Genomic DNA, 19,236 nt, shown 5'->3' with positions numbered 1-19,236 from the left:
TTTTTTCCTGGGATCCTCTCTGTGTTCGGACAGGACAGCCTGGAGCAGGGGGATGAGCAGGATGGGACTGGCGGCCTGAAGACCCCAGATATTGGTGCGCAGGGATGCAGCTGGAAGAGGCGCCGAAGGATGCCAACCTGGTACAGATCCACCCAGGGACTTGCCGTGTGGGGTCCGCTCCCCACTGACTGCCACGTCTCCTCCCAGACTGCCCTCCTTGCCCCAGGAAGACCTGACCGGGCCCTTGATGCCATCCCAGGGCATCTCCCCTTCCACCTGGAGACCCTGCCACCTTCCTGGAGGAGCCCTGAGGGCTTGTCAGAAGAAGCAGGTCTGTCGCCTCGGACCCCCTGTGGTCTCCGGTTCATCATCTTGCGGGCGGGCGGTTGCTGCATGGCGGGTGCTTTTGGAGGGATGGCTGCTCCGGCCACCCCCATATCTATGCACAAATGTACCCCTCTCTGCCTCTGGAGCTGCCCCTTTCCTCTGACTGGTGCAGGTGGTCCTCAAACCCACTTCCAAATGCTGCGGTTTTATTTCTGGTTTCACCAGCACCATAGGGAAAAAAAAAAAAAAGAAAGAAAAAAAAGAAAAAAAAATAACCCAAGCCCACAATAGCGGTTTTTCCTGCAATGTGCATGCAGGGAGAAGCTGTTGAGTGCCATGTGTGATTATTAGTGTTTTTAATGATGGACAAACTGTACAATCTGACCTCTATGCACTGGCTGCCTGTGCCTGTCGGGTAGGTGAAGAGCCGTGGTGTTGGTGCAGGGCTGCGTGCCTCCCATTGCACTCCTCTGGAGGATTATGGAGCGATTTTTAATTTTTATTTTAAATTTTTTTATTATCTTTTTTTGGACCTGCAAGGTGAGCATCGGTTGCAGGAGCAGGGGATGTTTTGGAAAGGGTATTTTGGAGATGGTGCGGGGAGAACCTTTGCACTGGTGGAGAGCGAGCAGTTAAAACATCTGGTAAGCTTGGCCAGGGCAGGTTCCTGCTCCTTGTCCCCTTGGTTTTGGCTCACCGTAGGTGTGCTGCCCCAGCCGTGCTCGAGCCATTCCTTTTTTTCCTGTAGTATTTATATAGAAAACCCCAGTAGGGAGGCTGCTGCCACAGGTTTCCCATGGGAACCTATGTGGAATTGCATGGCTGTTGATAAAATTAAAAGAAAAAAAAAAAAATTTGGCAGCAGAGGGGGAAACCAAACGAGCTTTTTTTCCTAGCAGAGTTTCATCCATCATCGGTGGATGAAATGGTGCTTTCGGGTCTCGCAGCCTTACAGCACCCTGGCACTGCGCCGCCCAGAATGTGTCCCTTGGAGTACACCAAAGAAACGCCAAGCACTTTACCCCATCCTCCCTGCCGGGCCACCCCAGCCAACAACGGAGACAAAAATTGTGTTAATTTTAAGGGAAAAAAATCAAGGTATTGGCACTGCCTGCCCGGGACTTCTCCACAGGAGGTGTTCCTGACCAAAAGGTAGGCATAGGAAAATTAGCCCCCAAAACCCAGGTTTCACCCCCGTAGAGTTGTGAGGTTTAAGGAAAAAAAAAAAAAGCCCCAAAAGTCCCTGAAGAGAAGAATGGTGTTTTTAAATTGTGATTAAGCTCATTTTAGCCACATTGGCTGACCGCTCTGGGTCATTTTAAGTATAACCTGTGGTCTCTGTTCTGCCAAAAGGATGTGATGAAGAGTTTTCCTTGGTTGCTGGGAAACCAGATGTATTCCCGAGTGATCTCACACGATGCGTTAACGCTTCTCCTCTTTTCCATAACTGTAAATACCTGAATATTTATTAGAGTAGGGCACCATATTATTTTCATCATCTGAGCCAAATATCTGTGTGCAATGTATTTCCTTTCCTTTCTCTCATGTAAGTTTTGTACAGCTTATAAATAAGAAAAAAAAAAATTACTTTTTATCCCTAAACTTTTTTAGAGTTAAACTTGGTAAATACTGTAGATTCTTTTTTTTTTTCCCCAGTGTAATTAATGCACTCTACTGTTCCATAATGCTGTAACTTGTAGAAATGTTGTATATTTATTTTCTGCTTATTTAAGTTCCTGTAAAGATTTTGTTTCCCCCTTCTCTCCTCCCTGCCCCTGCAATAAGTGATGAATCACCTTCCAAAGCACTGTCTTCTCCTGGCAGTGCAACTGATGTGGTTTGGATAATGAGATTTATTATTATTTTTTTCTCAAAGTGCCTAAGTCCCACTTTCCAGTAGTGATTTAGGCACACCCAAGACTTCAGCATTAGTGAAATTCAGTGGGAATTTGGCTTCTACATCCCTGTGATTTTTGCCAGTCTCCTTTCAAAGCCACATTTTCTTCCATCTCAGCCACTTTCCCTGGACCAGCTTTAACATCAGGTACCGCCCCAGCGCACATGGATGTGGTGATGAATCACTAACTCGTTTCACAGGACCCAGCGTATGTAGCATTTTTACTGCAATTTCCCTGGCTTACTTGTGTTTTGCACTGATGAATTTTAGACAGGGTAATTGCCACTTTACTTGTGCAATACTGCTGTAAATAATTGCAGATCTTTTTTTTTTTTTTTTTTAAGATGCAATCTTTTATGTTCTTAATATGAGTTTTATATGAATAAAAACTTCCAACTATTTATCATGAGTGCTGTTTTCTTTGGGGGCTTGAGGATCACCTGAGGAAGGGTTGGGGAGGGGAGATTTGCTGCTTTATCACCAGTTCTCCCTGTTTATCACCCGTTCTCCCCCAGATCCAGGATGTGGGTGCCTACCTGGCGTTTCCCTCTGCTCTGAGGCGCTCCGAAGCTCCTGGGACGCTAAAATGCATCTGTTAAATGAAGCTGGTTTGTAAGATGTTGCCTTGAGTGTTCCCAAACCCAAAAGTGGCACCACTGCTGCCCCAGCTGGGAGTGCTTGGGGTTTTTGTTGGGTTTTTTGTTTGTTTTTTTTTTTCCTTTTCCCCACATTTATGGGGCTCTGCAGACATGGGCTGCATCAATGGGCTCAAACCTGACTGCTGGGCACCTTCCTGTGCCCTCAGAGCATGCCCTGTCCCCAGTCGGTTTTCACAGGTATTGAAGAAGTGTGGGGGTTTATTTTATTATTTGTGTACTATTTTATTATTTTTTACTTTTTAAAAAATTATTTTATGATGTTCTTATTTTATTATTTTTGGTTTGTTTTTTTTTTTACTTTATATTATTTTAAAGTTGAACCAAATCTGCTCGTGAAAATTACCATCCAACCTTCCTTCTGCCTCAGCCCTCCATCCTATGTCTGCACCCCTTGTCTGACAGCCGGGTACACTGGGGAGGAGGGGATGCTTCCTGCGCAGATAAGCGGTGATGGCAGAGGTCCTGAAATTAAGTGGGGGGTGAGGGGGTGGCAGGAATGAGTGTGGGATGGGGATGGGCCAGCCGAGGCACGTGGGGATGGCTTGGGTTGCTCCCCTTGGACCAGGGCGTGCATGCTTCTTTTGGAAGACCCAAATAAATTGTTTTAAAGGCTAATAAGGAAAATAAGAGGATCGATACGGTTGTCATGGAGGGAGGGAGAGCATTGCATGCCAAAAACGGGGCGGCGGGGGGAAGGTGGGACCTGCAGAAACGTCCAATATTTGAGATGATCACTGCTAAGTGCCCGCATCCCTGGGCTGATGCTGCTTTCCCCGCTTCTTGCCTGGCATCCCATATAATTCCCATTTTGAAGATCTGCGGCAACGCTGCAGGCACAAGCCAAGCCGTTAAGCATGGCTGTGGGCTCAGGGCTTGATTTTTTTTCTTTTCCTCAAAGGCGACGAGCTGCTGGCCCATGCTGGGCACGGGGCGGTGGGGGAGAATATTTTTAGCCACTTTCTTCCCAAATATCAGCTGTGTTGGGCGGCTGGGGTTTGTGTTGTGTGATGCAACACAGTGGGACTGTGTGTCAGCTGGGAAGGCCGAAAGGCAGGAAGAAATTGGGGGGAAAAAGCAGATTGAGAAGTCCCCTGCGCAGGAAGTCGCAGCCAGAGCTGGGTGCTGCTGTGCCAAGTGTTCCCACACCCCGGCACCCACCAGCTGAAATGTATTTAAAAACAAAGCCAAAAGTCCTACTTGACAACTTAAAAAAAATTCTGGATTTTTTTTTTTTTTTGTTCTTGTGTGTGTTTCAAATTACAGAAGTTCCTGAAAGGGAAGTTTATTGGTTTCAGGTGCTATTTTGGGGGCTTCTGTAACTCAAAAAAAAGGCTTTATTGCCCAGCCGAGGCTCTGGCAGCTGTTGGCCCCACTCTGCCCATGGCTCTTTGGTCCTGTTGGTGTTTGCGAGCCCACCGGCTTGTGCAGGCAAGCTGTCCCACCTCGCGCTCTCCATTTATCTTTGCCATGACTCATGTTGGAAGGAGCTCATCGCCTGCCCGAACCTGGTGACCTTGGCAAGGCAACAGGGAAGAGAAATGCTGTCCCGCCGGCCACAGGCAGTGGTGCAGGGCGCCAGCGGGATCTTGCTTCTGGGCATGGCCATCACCAGGTCTAGGTTGGCCGTGACCAAGTCAAAGGTGGTCATGGCCCGGGTTGGCTGTGGCCAAGATCAAAGGTGGCCAATGGCCCAGGCTGGTGATGGCCACGTTCAGGTTGGCCATGGCCAAGTCCAAGGTGGTCATGGTCCAGGTCCACCAAAGACATATCTGGGTCCTCCACAAGCGACAGGCCCTTTCTTTCTGTGGTCTTAAATTTTTGCTTTAGTAACTAATTAAAACAACATGCAACTTTGTTTTAAGGATGACAAACTTCCTTTATTCCTCAAAAAGGAAAAAAAAAATTTGCTCATGGAAAAAGCCATCTGAAAGCTTCACCGCCCCAGAGCCCCATGTCCATTGGAAGGAAGCCTTTCTACACTCGCCCCCTCCCCAAACACTCATGACTGCCCTGGGCACACACTGTTGAGGACACACAAGGCCTTGGCCTGGCCAGACCGGCTCCGGCCTGGAACGTTCCCACATCCCTTAACCCCTACCTGCCTCAGGAATGACAAACAACCCAACAATGAGATCCCCGGTTGGCTGCTAACATTACGTGTAGCACTCACCGGGAGGGCTTGGGGGGCACACAAGCCAAAGCACCCATCAGATGTGGGCTGAACATCATGGCTTTGGCAGAGCCGAATGGCCAACAGCTGCCATGGCGCGGCCATCCAGTGCCACAGGAGCGACAACGCCATGCTGCCAGGCTCTCAATGTATATATTTTTTTTTTCCAATGACTCGCATCTGACCTTTCAAACACCTGTTCAGCCTTAAACAGCTAAAAATACCCACCGAACTTTGCATTTGATTTTCATATTGCAACAAAGCTCACTGTTTCCAGCAGGTTTTCTTGTGTTTCTGGCAGGTTCTAGGATGGTCAACCTCTCCTCTGGTCAAACCCAGCGGAGACGGGGATGGGAGATGGCTGGCTGCAGGCAGGGTTGCTCAGGCTGCCCTGGCTTGTGGCCAGGGAGGTCCCTAGAAGCAATAAGGGGGCATTATAGACGCTATAACATTATAGATGCTATAACGGGCCTGGGCATATATTTATATGGTATAAGACAAGCCCGAGGATGGTAGGACCAAGGGCACCTTCCTGCTGCCCACCAGCAAGGGCTCTGCAAGGTGCCTGCAAGCCACTACCCAGCCTCTGCTGCCCTTCCCAAGCATCCCAAACCTCTTCTGGGTCTTTGCCAGGGAGTTTTAAAAATTACGACCTGCAATGCTTAAGCTACCCTAGAAAAGTGAGACTACGGGGTTATTCCTCTTGGCGACACCACCATACCTACAAAGGCTGGTCCTAGGGACCCAGGAAGAGCTCAGATGCTGCAGCAATGGCTTGCTTGGTGCTGCACAGCTCGTTGGGGCCGGGGCTGGGTGAGGACAGGGACCCTCGTGGGGATACGGGGCCTTTTCTTCCCCGATTTGATGAATTTCTCCTCGCCGGCCTTTTGACAGGCTCGTACATTAATTTTCCCACGAGGGCACGCAGGGAGCCTTCGCTTCCCAGCCTCACGGGCTGTTAATTAAAACATGCTTCATCTCGGCGCGATTATGGACATCATGCGCCAAGCAAAAAATTTTTTTGACAAAGACATAATTATCTTGGATATTAATTAGGGGAAATAAAGTTGGAAGATGGCGCGATAGCCATTCCCTAAGGGGGGGGGAACGCGCACGGCAGCAAACCACGGCTACCCTGAGCATCCCCTCGGCTGCCCGTGCCGGCATGCGGCTCCAGCGCTAACTGGCTCTAATTGGCGTCTCTGTAACGGCGCAGGCTGGAAGAGGCCGGCACGCAAGGAAGGATGCGAAGAGGTAAGAGCAAAAGGAAAGGGCAATGAGAGCCGCATCTCTGCCTCACCGCATCCCGATGTGTCCCCGCACCACTGCTGCCACCACGGGATGGCTGTGTGTGGCCCCATGTTAAAAAAATAAAGGATTTTCTGAAATCCTTTTTTTTTTTCTCTTTTTCTTCTGAAACACACAAACTCCCAGAGCATCGGAGGAGGAGGCATGGGGCTGGGGACGTGGGGGTGCTGGGGCCCCCCAGACCTCAGCATGTGCTGGTGGCACAGCATCCCAGTACCCATCCCTCCCGGGGCTGGCAGCGGCGGCAGAGTCCTCCCGTCAGCCGGGGATGAGGGGGAACAGCCACGAGCACCTGACATTAACATTCAAATTACTTATTGGCAGAAATGGGTTTAAAAATAGTTTTTTTATGATAAACAAACTAACCTCATACAGGAAGTGAGCTGCAAATACTAAAAACTAGTATGTTGTAAAAGAGCTGGTAGAGCACAGAGCTGCCCCGCAAAACCAAAAAAAACAACAACAAAAAAAAGAAGCAGTCAGGGGATTTTTAATATTTTCTTGGGTTTTTTTTATGCTTTCCCTCCTGGCATGGGGCAAAGGGGAGAATTGAGGGGGCGAAAGGGCAGAGGGACCCTGTGCTTTTGGGGGATGAGATAATTTCTTCTCTACTCCTGGCCCCTAAAATAAAGGCAAAGCCCAGCGATGCGCAACCGGCTTCGCGATGTGAACCCTGTGTTTTAGTGCGCCTGGACTTCAAAAAGCATTTGCTTCTGCTGCTGAAAAGGTTAAGCAGTTTTCCTACCGAAACCCTGAGTGTGGGCTGTGAAAGAACATGTTAATGAAGAAAATTTCCCCAGGGCTGCTCTTTTATTATCACCAAAGCCATCGAGTTTCAGTTTGAGTTATTTGTATTTATTTATAAAAACAAAGATTAAATAAGTAGAACAAAAACAAAAACCTCATCCTAATTTCTGAGCTAAGCCTGATTTATTCAAACAAAGAATTCCCCCCCCCAGCAGGTAGCTGCAGGCTGTTTTCCCCTTTGCTTTGAGAAAAAAAAAACAACTGAGTTACTGGCATGCTTCATATGAAATATATTTAAGGTTTAAAAAAACCAAAACCGAACCCATTCGACTGCCCTCGTTGGCTGCAAAAATGAAGATTTTAAAAGTCACCGGGCTGGTGTGTGTGTGTGTGGGCATGGTGCAGCTGCCCAGGGCAGGTGCAGGCAGGGGCTGCCTGCTCTGGGTGATGCCGGCAGCGCTGCCCTGCCCGGCAGCAGCCTGGCCACTGGGTTCAGCCACGGTTTGGTCAGGGAGCTTCTGATTTAAGAGCGAGAGAGGGGAAAAAAAAAAAAAAAAAAAAAAAGGCATTTCTCTTTTCATGTGTTTTCACTTCCATCGCGAGAGAACTGGTTAAAAAAACACACAAAAAAGCCCTTCAGTGGTCTTGTAGCCTTTAACGTGTTGTTTTTCTACATATTTTATGTTGTTGGCTTTTGTTATCAGTCTCATCTGCAATTTGTGGCCAATTTTGTCATGCTTTAGGCAGACATCTTGTTCCCAAAACTGTTTGCAACCTTTCAGTGACGGTACAGCCTCAAATACAGGCAGAGAAAAGCCACAGCACAACGAGAAAAAGGGCAGATTTAACCCCAAAATGATCGTTTGGCTGAATTTTGGTCCCAAAGGCAGAGATGAGCCCCAGGGCAGTGATGGGCAGCATCGAGCCAGCCCCAGCCCACTCTGCTGCCCTGCCCGAGCATCCTCACTTTAATTTGAATTATTTGCATTTTCCCATCCCAGGAGAAGCCAAACCCATCCCTACATAACCCATTGGATTTTTCCCCGTCCCAAACAGCGTTTTCTGCCGTAATTTCCCAGCCATCGGCATGAAGCCATCCCAGCCATCCCAGCCAAGCCCTCCTTTTTTAAGCATGCCGTGGATTAAATCAGTTGAGCTGATATTTACCACCGAAAACAAATGCCGCCAATCTAGCACCTACCAATATTAATAGCGAAACCAAAAAAGCAAATTAATACCACAGGATGAAGGCATTTTTTAAAAAATAAAATGAAAGTCATCCAAGTGCCCGATGGACTCAGAGAGCAAAGCTGGAGCATGGGAGCCAATTTTGGCCACTGCCGGCCCTTGTGGACCAGGAGGGCTTAAATCTGGCATTTTTTGGGGGGGTGGTTAAACTGAAAGGAAAGGCTTGCAGCCGACCCCTCCCGGTTCGGCAGCGTTTATGGCCGGGGCAGTGCGACGCTTGCCTGGGTAGCCAGAGAGGGAAGTGATGCGCTGCATCTCTGGCGAACCCCCGGCTTTGAAATAACCAATTTTGGGGTTTTTCAAAGAAATAGCACACCCAGCGGGGCAGCCCAGCTGGGGGAGGAATGAGACATTGTGAAACCCAGCTCCTTTTCCTGAGGCTGCCGCTGCCGTCAGCGCCGGAGCCCGAGCCCTGCCCAAAAAAAACTCAAACGGTTTCCCAAAGCAGAGGCACCGAAGGGGCATTTGCCCCTCACCGAGAGCTGGCCACAATTTTGGCCTCCCCGGCACGGGGCACGGCTGCTGGCTGCCCCCCCGGGAAGGGCTGCCTTCCTCCGCCGGACCACTGCAGCCCCGAGCCTCTGCCCCCCGGGATGCTTGGGGAGGGGGGTCCCGCAACCCCGCTCCCCTCCCCGTCCAAATTTACCCCTTATTTATGCCAGGCACAACTACATCATATTTTTTTGGCCAGAATATAGATATATATATATATTTTAAATTCAATCTCTCAGGGCTCTCCCAATGCTCTCTCCACTTCCTGTGACAAAACAAAACACGCTTCGTTTGAAACTTATTCTTCCTCTATTTAGCGCCGAGAAATAATGACCAAAAGCACCCCAAAAAACCCACTCGGCACCCTGGTCATCCCCTGCGGCCGCTGTCCCCTTCCCACGCCTTCACCCCACCAGGCAGAGGATGGAGCCGAGCTGAAAGAGCATCAGCCAGGCAAAGAATCACTTATCAAGATATTTAATTCAAAATCTTGCCCGTGGAGGGCTGGATGTCAAGCTGAAGGTGAATTTCCACTTCACTATTTTCGTCCCACTGCTGTTTAATTCAAACGCTTCCCCCAGCTCCAAGTCATCATTTTAAAACCAGAGTCAAAAAGCAGCTAAAATAGGTAGGGTTCAATAAATTCGGGTTTTGACTCATCTTTTTCTCTGCGGCGTGATTAAACATGCCATCGGTCGCAGTAATATTTGCCGCTCGGCGAAGGGGAGCACTAACCCCACTTGTAAGATTGAGAAAAAATCATTTTAGTTTGACTCATGTGGAAAGAGTGAAACACAGAGAGTGCCCTGAAATTGGGCTATGCACCAGGCTTTTACTCCACTGTTTATCACACATGAAGAAACCAGAATATTGGACAATTTCAGCCACGAATTTAACAGCATTTCTAGGCAGCCGTGGGCTGCAGGCTTCCCCCTCTGCAAATGCACACGGTTTTGCTGCTGTTTGAGCATCCTTTGGGCAGCCAGATGAAAGAAGATAGGAGAAAAATGAATTTGTGGTTGATCTGATTTTGCTCCATCATAATTTTTCAAATGATGCTCGGTCTGTTCGGGGCGGGGGGAATCGCCTCCTACCTTGGTGAGAGACGGGTTTTACCCCAAGCCAGTAAAATGGTAACAGCTGGCTTGAAAATGAAACCCACCTGGAAAATCATACAGGGACTTTCAGGTGGGTTTGGCAATTTGTCTCTGAGAATTAATGTGAGGAAAAAAAAAATTAATAAATGAGCCCCAGGAGGAATTTTGGGGGCTGGTCACTGCCGTGCGCTGGGTGAAACCTAAGCCTGGAGAGCAGAAAATGGGAGTTTTCTGTGCTCTGGCTGCCAGCAAGGAGGGGTCCCATGGGAAATCCCATCCCTGCTCCGGTAGGATGACCGGGAGCATTGATTCCCTTTTGGGCTGCATCCCACCTGGGTGCTCCCGGCATACCCAGCACATCACCCGGCTCAACCTCTTGCTGCTGCCCGAGCCAGGAGATGCCAATCTTTTCATCAAAGCTCGCTGAAAACAAAACTGAGAAACAGCTTGTGGTTTGACAAGAATGTATTTACATAAAAATATATATTTTAAAAAACCTTTGGGGATGGTGAGAGAAGGTGCTCGCAGTGTTTGTGAGGTCCCTGACATTTAAGCCGAGTGTGGCAGCCTCCCATGTTACCCGCGCCGAGCCCCACATGGGACCCACCGCCAAAGCTCCTCCTCAGGCCCGGCTTAAATTTAGAAAGGCTTTTTGCTATCTCCCCATCACATCCCTCGCCAGACGGGACAAATAGGGGCCATCAGGAGGAGCAAGGAATTAACTCCCGGGCATGCATAAGATAAGAAAGCCGCATCCATTTCCTTACATTCCAGCCCAAAAAGCCAGGCAGGGCTTTAAAAAAAACGCAGCCAACCCCCCAAAACAAACCCAATGCTGGGTTTTTGGCTGCTCCCCTGCTGCCAGCTGTGACGCTTTGCTCATTTGCTCGGCACCGCGATAGTACGCGTCAAATACAAGTGTACTTGTATCTATTTCCAATCCTTGCATTTGTTTGCAATGCTTGTATTTCTTTGCAATGCATGTATTTGTTTGCAATATTGTATTTATTTGCAAGGCTTGCATTTGTTTGCAATATTGTATTTATTTGCAGTGCTTGTATTTGTTTGTAAGCACTGAATTCTTTGCTTTCTGACAAAAAAAAAGAGGGTGAGAAGGTGTTGCCAGATCTGGGCAACCGGAGGGACCCACCAGCCAGGGCCACTGCCCATGCAGTGCCGATCGTGGGGAGCCGCTGGCGAGCGCCCTGCCCTGGCTGTACAGCCCAGTGGTTTCTTTCGGCAAGCCTATTCCCTCTTTTCTGAGTCATTCTGAGATCGCTTGACACCTCTAGCACACAGATGGCAAAAATATGCTTTTAGAGCAAAAATTGGTGGAGTCAGTCCCTGCAGCGGCACGCGCTGGGCGTGCCTTGCCATCTGCTGGCACGAGCTCCCCGCCAAGCAGGCGCTCGGGTCTCCCCGTGTCCCGGTGAACACAGCAGCACTGGCGAGCCCTCACGAACAGCACCGAGCTCAAGGAAATACAGAATCAGCTTTGAAAGCCTCCCGTCGAGCGGCACCTCTGAGGTCCTGAAGTGCCAAAAGCCTCAAGATGTGCAGCTGCAGCTTTGTGCTCAGCAGCATCCCTCCCGCACCTCCGGCATCCCTCCTGCACCTCCTGCATCTCCAGCATCCCTCCTGCACCTCCGGCATCCCTTCTGCACCTCCGGCATCCCTCCTGCATCCCTGGCATCCCTCCTGCATCCCCGGCATCCCTCCTGCATCCCCAGCATCCCTCCTGCACCTCTGGCATCCCTCCTGCATCCCTGGCATCCCTCCTGCATCTCCAGCATCCCTCCTGCATCCCTGGCATCCCTCCTGCACCTGTGCCCCCAGCATCCCTCCTGTGCCCCGTCCCAGCACAGGGGCGTGCTCCCTGTCCCAAAGGGCTTGCAGCCTGCCCCGACAGGAGCTTTTGGGAAGTGGGTGAAGATGCTCCCAGGAGCCGCCGAGCCCGGGCCCTTTGGGGGAACATTGGGGTGGGAGGAGGGGAACCCCTGGTACTGCCGGCCCTGCCGACACCTCTGCCTTGGCGGGCCCGGCGGCTGTGCCGACCGCGATGTGCGCGGCGATAACGGGCGCAGGCAGCCGCCTCCCCGCCACTCTTTCTGAAACGCCCCGGCGCCGACTCGGCTCTGGTGGGCGTTTGGGATGCCGAGCCTGGGGAAACTGGTCTGAAACACTCATTTCAGACCAGGCTATGCAAATAAATGGTATATCAGGCTAAACCCTCCCACCTGGGGTCAAACCACAGGCCGTTCATTACAGAGCATCGCCGGGAGGTGCGCGCCGCCTTGGGCCCCCCTCCCCAAACTCGGCGCCTTCCTCATTGCGCAGCCGAAGGGGGAGTGGGGAGATACCCGGGGCGGGGGGGAGCTGCCTTTAGCCCAGAGGACAGTTGGCAGGGGGGCCGGAAAGGTTGCCCTCCCCAAAGCCCCCGGTGCCCGCGCTGGTCTGGAGCCCTCCCTTGCTTCAGCTCCGGCAAAAAAGCGCTTGCTCAGCACTTCTGCTGCACCGGCTTAGCTGCTGGAAGCTACAAATCACTCCTGTCAGCTGGGGAACGGCGGGGTTCCGGCCTCTTCCCTCTGTTATTTATTATTATCGCAGGATAACATTGCTGCCAGCAGAAAAACCTCACAGCGAGCCAGCCGAACCCGCCGCCTCAACCGAGTGCCAAGCCCTCCGCCTCCCGGTTGCCACTGCCTTTCCCGGCGGAGCGTGGCTTCAGGCCGAGCAAACATCCCACATCGCCATCGCCCCAGCTGCCGTCCCTGCAAAACCCAATGGGGCTGGTGACCCTCTGGGTGCCCGCGTTTAATAAAGGGCAGTGAGAGAGATGCCGACCTCCCCAGCAGCCCTGGAAGGATGCGGGGGGCAAGAGAGTTGGATGAGAGAGGAGCAAATATTTTGGGATACCCGCAAATATTTTGGGACTTGAGGAGTCCCGAGCCATCATCTCGACTCCACTAACAAAAAAGCTCAAGCGTAGAAAATATTTACATGTCATAAGGAGGGTGGATGGCAATGACCTTGAAAGCACCCGCTTCATCTCACCAGGGTGCCAAGCACGGTGGTGGGGGCACCCGGTCTTCCCCCCACCTCCCGCTCTTGCAGGGCTTTGAAAAGGCGCCAGGGCTTGACAAATACCAGTACTGGGAACCAGTGTGTGTCTCCAGTGGGCGTGGGGGATGCGCCGGAGGCTGCCGGCGAGGGCCGCGCACCAAAGCTCGCCCCGCCGCCACGCGCGCCCGCGTCCCGCAACCACCGAACCCTGAAGAAACGTCGATGTCAAAGCCACGGCGCTGCGGGCGCCTTCGCTAATGAGTAAGAACGAAATCAGTGAAAAGCTCCTAACGAGAGGAGCGTGTCGTCGGCGCCCACAAAATGGGAGCGTGTCGGGGCGGGAGGTACACACAATGCTGCCGGCCGCTCGGCTGGGCATGGCCGGCCCACCCGTTTCCCAATTTTACTCCGGTTTTAACAGCCACAATGGCCAAGCCAAGATTCAACCCAGCCTGGTGCGAGGCTCCGGTGAGGCTTGGGGGGGCTTTGCCCCACTGCCCCATCCCGGCTGCCGGGGGGGACTCGGCACTTTCCAGGCCACTGCCGGGGAGGAGGCAGCAGCGTTTCGGCAGCAGCGCTGGGGATCGGGCAGCTCGTCCCGCTGCCATGATGGGGAAGAGACAGAAAATAAAGAAAACACGGACAATACTGGAAATATTAAAGATATGTTGAAAATATTAAAAAATATTTTAAATGATGAAAATGTTGAAAATGTATTAAAAAAATCTTTTAAATGTCAAAAATGTTCAAAATATTACAAAATATTTTATATTTTGAAAATGATGACAATGTTGAAAACATTAAAAAATCTTTTAAATGTCAAAAATGCTCAAAAAGTTAAAAATATTGAAAAATCTTTTAAATGTTGAAAATATTGAAAATATTAAAAAATCTTTTAAATGTCGAAAATGCTGAAAATGTTGGAAATACCAAAAAATCTTTAAATGTTGAAAACGAGAAAATATTGACAATATTAAAAAAATTGAAAATGTTGGAAATATTGACAATGTTAAAAATATCTAAAAATCTTTTAGATGATGAAAACGTTGAAAACATTGCAGATATGGGGGGGGCGGGGGGGCTGGAGGGGACGCTGGTGCGGCGCCCGGGCCCCCCCCGCGCTCCCGGGGCAGCGCGGAGCAGCGCGGAGCGGCGCGGAGCGTCTCCCCGGCGCAGCCGGGGCCATTTCCTTCTTACCACCCCCCCCTGCAGCCCTCGGCAGGAACTGCCCCGCGCAGAAAGTGCTGGAGAAGGCGAGTTTTTCAAAAAGCAGACCCCAAACCCCACCAAATAAACCCAAAGTGGCTTCTCCCTTTTTTCCCCGCTGTCCAAAGAATCCTTTTCTTTTTTTCCGCTGTCCAAATAATCCCTTTTTTTTTCCTGCTGTCAAAATAATCCTTTTTTTGTAAATTAAACCCCCGATTGGCTTAATTTATACATCTGTTTATAGGGACATACGCTGCCTTTGTGCCTGAAAAACGCCTAATTGTCTTAACTAATGACAGTATTTGGAGCAGAGGTTGCAACATAAGCCAGGACTAACGAAGCACAACTTTAAACAGGGATAATAGAAACTTTCTCACGTCTAAGCTGCTGCTGCACATTTTTTTCCAAGTGCACCAACATGCTGCCCCAAGCCCCTTGCTTCAAGACTTTTGTCAGGAGAAAAGAGAGTAGCTGTGTGTAATTGAAACTAACGGGAAAAAAAAGAAAGAAAAAAAAGAAAATTAAAATCTGACGGTCTGGTACAAGTGAGGTGAACCAGGAAAATGCATCCACAGCAGAATCACTGCATTCCCCCACTGTTTAAAAACATATAGATCAGAAAATACTTCTATCAGAAGATAGATAGATAGATAGATAGATAGATAGATAGATAGATAGATATACGTCTCAGAAAATGAAGGGAATAACTCAGTACAGTGCACCATTTCAAACAGGTTCCACAGCCTGCATAAATTCACAAAAGAGCAGGAAAAGCCAGATCTGATGCTCTGAGTTCCTCTGTCTTTCCCCATTTCAGGATTCTGGGAGGGTGCAGGACCCGTCTCTGGCTGGCAGGAGGATGAGCAGCCGGAGCTGGATGGGCTCTGTTGAATCGTGTGCATCGTGTGCCTAGTTTTATTTTACAAGTGATAATGAAAGTAAGAAAAGGGCTTCGGGGTTTTTGCAAAGCTCTGCCACCGACTTGCTTTGGGAATGACTTTGCTGGGATGCTTTGGGAATTCTTATCCATGTGGAGGGAGTGAACGGGGAGCGGTGCGGCACAGCCGGCGTGGGAAAGTGCACTCCTTCCCCCTGCCTAAACCAGTGAGCAGCACCCGCCGCAAAAAAACCCAGTGTATTTTGTGCTTTCCTTTACCAGGAATCCCCGAAAATCCCCAGCCCTGCTTGTGAACAGCAATTTCTCCCATCGCTAATGATGTCCTTAAAAAGTAGTTTAGTTTTGTTGGGACCCATACTTTTCAAACAAGCTGGTGCGACTTGGATGTCCTGATTTTTCTAGTGACCAAATTTCTGATGCACACAAGAGGAGATGTCAGCTGCCCACTGCCGGCAACTCACATATTGCTACAGATGTGAATTTTATTACGCTTAAAAACAAATACTCTGAGTAGGAATGGAATTATTGATGTCTCTAGCGCCCAGACCATCAAATCTGCTGCATACATGGTTCATAAATGTGAGTTTTGACAATATGGCATGAAATAATATTATGAAAATATGGAACATTTTCTATGTGGGTAGAAAAAAAAATATTTAGCAATTACTGAAAGCAGTGCAACAGTCAGGGAACAGCCCTGCCTTATTGTAACGCTGTGCGTGCAGTGGAGGAGCCCAGCAAGTATGGGGAGGGGCAACTTCATGCCGGGATTTGGTCCCAAGTGGCAAATATTTAAAAAAAAAAAAAAATCCCTAAAATCCAGAAGGCCCCAAACTTCTGGAAAGCCACACACCACACCCCTTCCCAGCTGGAGCCCCCATGGGAAGCCCAGCCCGGAGGCTGGGGGGGGGCGAGCGGCTGGGTGGGCGGCCGGGTTGCAGCCACCCTCCTTCCCACCTGGCCACCTCCTGCCTGCCGGCTGCCTTGCGGGCAGGGGTGCAGGCAGCACGTTGGCAGGGGCCAGGCTGGAGCATTGCTTTGACGCTCAGAGAGAAATCCCCACCTACGGCGAGCATTAGTTTCGGTTTCGAGGCGCGACAAACGGCGTGGTATGAGCTCTTTCCTCCGGCGCCGTGTCGCAGGGTGGCAGGGGAGGGGGCATGGCGCCGGGCCCCCCGGCAGAGGCGGGTGGCTGCCATGCCGGGGGTGCACAGTGGCACATGCCAGGGATGTGCGGCGGTGCGGGCAGGCGGTTTCCAGCCAGAGTCAGCTCCCGGCATCCCTGCATAGCTCCCAGCGACGGTCTCCGGCACGGCGAGCCAAAGCCATGCCGATGCCTTTACTGGCTGTTACAACCCCAGATGAGGGGGCAGCAGGGCAAGCCGTCAGCCAGCACTGGGAATGGCAGTATAAACCCAGCCATACAAGATATGGACCGGGCATCCTTGCAGGTATCCAAACTGGGGCTGGATACGGCCCTGAGTCCCCGGTTCTGCTTGGAGCGGGCAGGGAGGCAGCCACAGACGGGGCAAGACTCAATACCCTGCCTGGGTTTAATCCTTCAGCTTGTCTCAGTTCCTTAAACTGATTTCCCTGTAAGTTCTCATGAAGGAACAGTTCCTGTTTCTCCGCCTCAGCCATGACCAAGCTTTTTTCTGCCCAGCCCTGGCCGCAGCCCTCATCCCCACAGCTCCCCCAGGCACCTCCACTACAGCCCCACGGGAAACCCAGGGATTTAAAAAATACTCAGCTTTGCCCAGAGCTTTTTTTTTTTTTTAAATTCCCTATGAACTGACATTCTCAGGAAATGTTGGGTTTGGAATCCCGGCACCACCAACCCGTGCCCAGCCCCGGGGCTGTGGCATGACTTGGCCGATGGAGACCCCGGCCAGAGCCGTACCCCCACTGCCACCCCTCGCCGTCCCGGAGCCGAGGATGGGGAAGCCAAAAGCCAGCCACATCACTTTAGTCCTGCAGACACCATTAACCCCTTTTGTCAGCACAACGCAACTGCACGCTCAGGCTTAAAAGTGGGTTTTGTGGTTGGTTTAAGGCTGCCGTGATTAACACGCGCCTCGATTCAAAAGTAATTTTTTTTCTTCCTCTGCCACGCAGGGACACCCAGGCACTTCCCAGAGAGAGAAAACCAGAGCTACCCAGAGGCCACGGGGATGGGCACCCTGCTTGCACCCATGTGGCCACCCTGAGCTTGGCAGCACCCACACCCGGCTGCTCCTCCGCAGGAGGACTGGGAGAGCAGGGCAGAGGCAAAAGCTGATGCCCGGGTGAGATGCTGCATCCCTGCACAGCCCCACGCAGCAGCACCAGCAGTACCAGCAGCACCAGCACCAGCAGTACCAGCAGCACCAGCAGTACCAGCAGCACCAGCAGCACCAGCAGCAGGAGGAGGGACGGTGGCAGAAGGGGAAGAGCATCCCGGGGCACCGCTCTCCTCTCTCCTGCTGCAGCCACGCTCGCTGCTGACTCATTTTTGGCTAGCGAGCCCACGCGAGGCGCAGCACCTCCCGCCGCCCCACCACGCCGTGGGGTTTTTTCCTTTCTTCTTCTTCGTCAAACGGGCACCAAGTTACCAAAAACCCTCGTCACATGGCCCACAATACAGCAGCCCCGCTTTCATTTACTGGAACTGCACAGCCTTGAAAAAACACAAGTTTCCAGCAGATGAGCCGAGCCACTGATGCTCTCAGAGGGCCCTGGGGCTGCGGGGTCCCAGCGGCATCCACAGCCCCCTCCCCGGCACCGGGGATCGACCAGGCACCCAGGGCTTCGAAGGTAAGGAGCTTCTGCGCAGGTGGGTTCCCCATCCGGGCAGCCCCCCCCCAGCTTGGTGTCTTGCGGGGTACGCCAGGCACCCCAAACCACCCGTCCCAAAGCCGTGCTGTCCCATGGAGACACTCACCCAAACCGCGGCTCCTTCCCTGCATCCTCCAGAGCCAGCGCCTGTGATGGGGAGAGAAATCATCAGAGCTGGGTAGGTTTTCATGGGAACGGGTTAAAAAAAAAAAAAAAAGTGCTGACTGCACAGACACAAATGTCGCTTATTTCCCACCATTAAGCGATGACAAAAATAATTAGGAGGGGAAAAAGAACCCAGTCCCCCCCCAAGTCCCTACGGCCAGGGGAACAGCTGTGCTCCTGCTGACTCACCCGCCTCTGCTTCCTCCAGTGCCACTGGCCAGCCCAGCAGTGTCTGCTGCCCTGGGGAAAAATAGGCTTTTTTAAATTTATGCTGCTTGAAAAACCTCTTCTGCTTCTTGCATTTCAGTGAAGGGCCAGGGAATCACCTATGGAGGAACGAGATCTTCGTTAGCGGTAATGGGAACGCTGGACGCAGAACCAGAGCGGGGCCCCGCGCGTGGATGTTTTGCCTCCTTGCCTCCAGGTTTATGCCGGCATGGTTTTGTGCCGCAGGGTGGAAATTGGCCAGGGCTTCGTGCCGCTTCGGATGCCGGCGGCATGTGCCCAGGGCAGGATGCTCAACCATGGTGGCCTTGCCCCAGGGATTCATCCCTGCGCTTCCCACGCTTCCCCTTTTATGGGCATTTAATGATAAGTGTTTAAGATCAGCTTCTCTGGGGAAAGCCCACAGTCCAAACCTGCACACTTTCTGCTTGAATGCCATTAATGCTTAAATATTAAGCATTAATGGAAATAATGGGGGGAATGTTGGGGAAAGAGAGGAAAGCTAGGCTTTAGCATCCTTCCCTGGGCAGCGAGAGCAGTACATACCACGTAAAGAACAGCGCGTGTCCTTAGGGTGGATAAAAAGTCCATCAGCCAGGGCAAATTGTAGCCCTTCAAGCACAGAATCTCCACTTTACCCTGCCAGCCAGAGTACCGGCATCCTCTCTCAACACAGAGCCCCCCGCTTCCCGAGTGCAGGCGTATCCTCCCGTACTGAATCCCACGCATGCCAGTTTCCAACAGCAGCACGGAAAGCCATGTGCGGATCCCCTGCACCTCTTGGACCACAACAAATCCAGCCGACATCCTACCTGGCCTCTCCTCACCGCAGCTCCTGGCCCCGGACGTGCCGGTGGGTTTATACGGCCCCATCACTCCCCGCTGAGGCACGGGGAAGGGACATTTTTCCCATGGCCAAT

General features: G+C 51.4%; 1 protein-coding gene and 1 long non-coding RNA gene across 3 annotated transcripts in view; one reads left to right on the top strand and one right to left on the bottom strand.

Moving 5' to 3' along the window:
* The window catches only part of BCL2L11 (BCL2 like 11), a 13,581-nt gene extending 10,618 nt beyond the window's left edge, over positions 1–2,963 (top strand). For both annotated transcript variants that reach the window (XM_052783913.1, XM_052783912.1), the window contains one exon: positions 34–2,963. In XM_052783913.1, the coding sequence (XP_052639873.1) occupies positions 34–79 (46 nt within the window). In that variant the 3' untranslated portion in view covers positions 80–2,963. The remainder of the gene's footprint in view (positions 1–33) is intronic.
* Positions 326–19,236, bottom strand: LOC128140337 (uncharacterized). The gene is made up of 4 exons (XR_008234693.1): positions 18,955–19,236; positions 18,281–18,417; positions 18,033–18,073; positions 326–539 (listed from the first exon to the last, which is right to left on the bottom strand). It is a non-coding gene; the product is annotated as an uncharacterized LOC128140337 (long non-coding RNA).

Source organism: Harpia harpyja, chromosome 4 (genome assembly GCF_026419915.1).
Source record: "Harpia harpyja isolate bHarHar1 chromosome 4, bHarHar1 primary haplotype, whole genome shotgun sequence".
NCBI classification, from domain to species: domain Eukaryota; kingdom Metazoa; phylum Chordata; class Aves; order Accipitriformes; family Accipitridae; genus Harpia; species Harpia harpyja.
The sequence above is the reverse complement of the archived record's forward strand: the minus strand, read 5'-3'. Positions and strand labels throughout refer to the sequence as shown.